Genomic DNA, 2,932 nt, shown 5'->3' with positions numbered 1-2,932 from the left:
ATGCTGGCAATGTCAAGGCTAAAAGCTTAACGCCACGTGCATATCCAGCCAAAGTCACCATGTATAATTGCTGAAGACTTCTGGGATTTCAACCACATGCCAGGACATCTGGAAAACCATCCTGAAGCCAAATGACAAAACCTCCCCTGCAGGTGCATCGCCATGCATAAACAGCCCCCCTCATGCCTTTCAGATTCATTAAACATGTCATTATCTCCTTGTAATCCTAGAAAATCAACAAAGATCCACAAAAACTAACAGAAAAGTGAGAGAGATACCACCATTCTTTTAGACACATCAATCAACTGAAAATATATTTCCCCTTCCGAAGAAATTTCAAAATCTGCCGTCTTTGAGAATTTTATCTCCCACCATGGTCCACAATAGCATGAAAAATCTGGAACCTTCTCTACTACAGAATGCAAACTGCCTAGAAATTTACAGCTAAGTCAGAATTCAAGTAAAGAAATTCTGGTCATGGTTTCACGGACAGCTCAGTTAAAACAACAGATTAAGAAACACCAACACATTAGGGGTGCATAACTTGTAGTGGAAACAGAAATATTTATGGATCCAAAGTCTTAACTGCAAACATAATTTTTTGCTATCCTCAGCTAAGCAAAATACAAAAACTATTGTGTCCTCTATGTCTGTTAAGCTGAATAATGTTTAATTAAAAAATGGTTCATATTGTCTGACACCATCAATGAAAGTTCATGCAAGAAAACTAACATCTCTGTAGACTCTCTGTATATGCAGCACATTAAAATTTACAAAAGGAAGAGCCACTCCATAATAATCTATTGCAGAAAAGAGGCACAATTTTAAAATTTACAAATGCAAGTCGATATAAGTCATACAATAAAGATATATTTGCGTGGAATAAATGGAGTGAAGAGCAGAAATGAAAACATTTTTAACATAGACAATGCACACTCATATTTACCCCCACTTGAACAGATAACAAGTTACCACAATAACTATTACTGCATCAAAGAAAAATATATTAGGTAAGTAGTTCCATTCATACAACTACACATTACCCACTGGAATGCTTGTCGCTTACAAACTTTCACATGGCTAACCAACGTTGTCCAAAGCCATGAAAAAGGAAAGCACCCGAACGTCAAAATATGGAATGCCAGGAAGACATTCCGAAGCCAGTGCAAAAGAACTAGCAGACTAGCACATACCAGACGGCTGGTTTTTACAAAGGCATTCCATTAAGTACATGAAGCTGCACCGACTTTCAGTGTCCATCTGATAACCACTCTGAAAAACATGGAACATAAGGTAGACCACCCAGAAATTCTCCGGAAGTGCAAAGGACATGCACTTCCTGGTTATCCATATCGTACGACAGAGTCATGTCCTCCCCATTAGTAATGAAAACCAAATTTCGTTCTGGATGAATTGCAAACATCTCATAGAATCCATCCTCATCTTCCGCATCAAACAGTTCTGGAACGCTAACCATGTGCTTTAGGGTCCAGTTATCACCAGCATAATCCTCAAGCACCCACACAGAGAGTTGGTTTTCTTTATCCGGATCTATGTACCAAGCATGCAAGAGACCCTGAGATTGCCCCATTGAAGTATTACCATTGCTCGGTTCCATATCTTCTGGAAGAGGAATTTGTGTCCACACCTCCCCCTCTGTGTCCACTGCGGCTATTTCAGGTTCATCGATCGTCAAATGCATAAAGCCGTTCAGGAAGACACACTCTGCAGTAACAACAGGAACAGCCATGTCATCACATCCGCTCCGGGTCCATCTTCCAGTTTCAGATGAGTAGATTGCCACATCATCTAGACAACCTACAAGAGGAGCAAACACCACGAAGCGAGACGGAGTGCTTGCGTCGAAGCCGAGTAAGGCAAGCCCTGGTTGCGAATAAGGGTCACTGTCCTCTTCATCCAAAAACACTATAGGAGGTACCACGGTCCACTTCTCAGTCGCAGGATTGCACACAACAAGATCCTTTTCCTGGGCATGAGATTTCCAGCATCTGCAGAGGAGAAGGCCGCCGCAGCACTGCTCGACCTTCAAGCCATCGTATCCCCGCAAGAAAGGTAGAGCAGGGTCGACCATAGGGGCCCCTCTCCCGGACAGATTGCGGAATCTGAGGTCGCCGTATCTGTGGTTGTGGAAGAAGCCCGACAGGGTCTGCGGCGACCTCCTGCGGATGTCCGGGTTGGAGCAGAGAGCGAGCCACGACCTGGACACGCACTTGAAGCGGCACAGCGATCTGTAGGGCACCCGCGACAGGATCTCCATGAGAGGGCCCTCGGGGAGGCTCGCCGCCACCTGCTGGTGCTGATTCTTCTTCTTCCGACTCTGCTTCTTCCTCCTCTGCAGATGGAAGAGACAGTCCGTCAGGTTCCCATCGATTTCCTTCCAAGAATACAAGATTGGGAGAGAATGTGTGGAGCGAACCTGGGAAGCTGGGAACGTTGGCGTAGGAAGGGGTGGAATGTCCTCGCCGCGGCGGCGGCCGGTTGCCGACGATTGGTTCTGCTTCGTGCGGCCATTCTTGCCTCCTTGAACTTGTCCTCCTGGCGGCATCGCCTCCTCGTCGATCCGTGTATCAGTGCCTCGAGGCCCTTGCCTCGGCCGTCCTGGGAGCAGGTCGCCGGAGCTCTAGCCTCTAGGGTTTGGGAAGAGTAAGGATCGGCCAGGCGCCTCGGCTGCGTCGATTTACCACTTCTCTTACGTAGAAGAAAAAAAATCTACTCCGTGGAATATTAATAGGCTTACTCCTAATGTAAACTGTGCCCTGTACACAAGGAAATCTTTTTTTTTTTAGAGAACGAAAGGATAAATTCATGTGCACGAGAACGTTTCATAGGGTTTCGCAAAAAAAAGAGAACGTTTCATAGGAGTATTATCCAAGATATATAGGTGTATATGTGCGTCTGCGTTTATGTTTCT

At 45.3% G+C, this 2,932-nt stretch overlaps 1 protein-coding gene across 1 annotated transcript; it reads right to left on the bottom strand.

Annotated features, from left to right (window-relative positions):
- Nucleotides 1-1,038: 1,038 nt before the first annotated feature.
- LOC124668186 (F-box protein At5g07610-like) lies at nucleotides 1,039-2,664 on the bottom strand. The gene is made up of 2 exons (XM_047205362.1): nucleotides 2,438-2,664; nucleotides 1,039-2,353 (listed from the first exon to the last, which is right to left on the bottom strand). The coding sequence occupies exons 1-2, from the start codon at nucleotides 2,564-2,566 to the stop codon at nucleotides 1,250-1,252; spliced, it is 1,233 nt and encodes a 410-aa protein (XP_047061318.1). The 5' UTR covers nucleotides 2,567-2,664; the 3' UTR covers nucleotides 1,039-1,249.
- Between the last annotated feature and the right edge of the window lie 268 nt (nucleotides 2,665-2,932).

Source organism: Lolium rigidum, chromosome 6, assembly GCF_022539505.1.
Source record: "Lolium rigidum isolate FL_2022 chromosome 6, APGP_CSIRO_Lrig_0.1, whole genome shotgun sequence".
In the NCBI taxonomy this organism is placed as follows: domain Eukaryota; kingdom Viridiplantae; phylum Streptophyta; class Magnoliopsida; order Poales; family Poaceae; genus Lolium; species Lolium rigidum.
The sequence above is the reverse complement of the archived record's forward strand: the minus strand, read 5'-3'. Positions and strand labels throughout refer to the sequence as shown.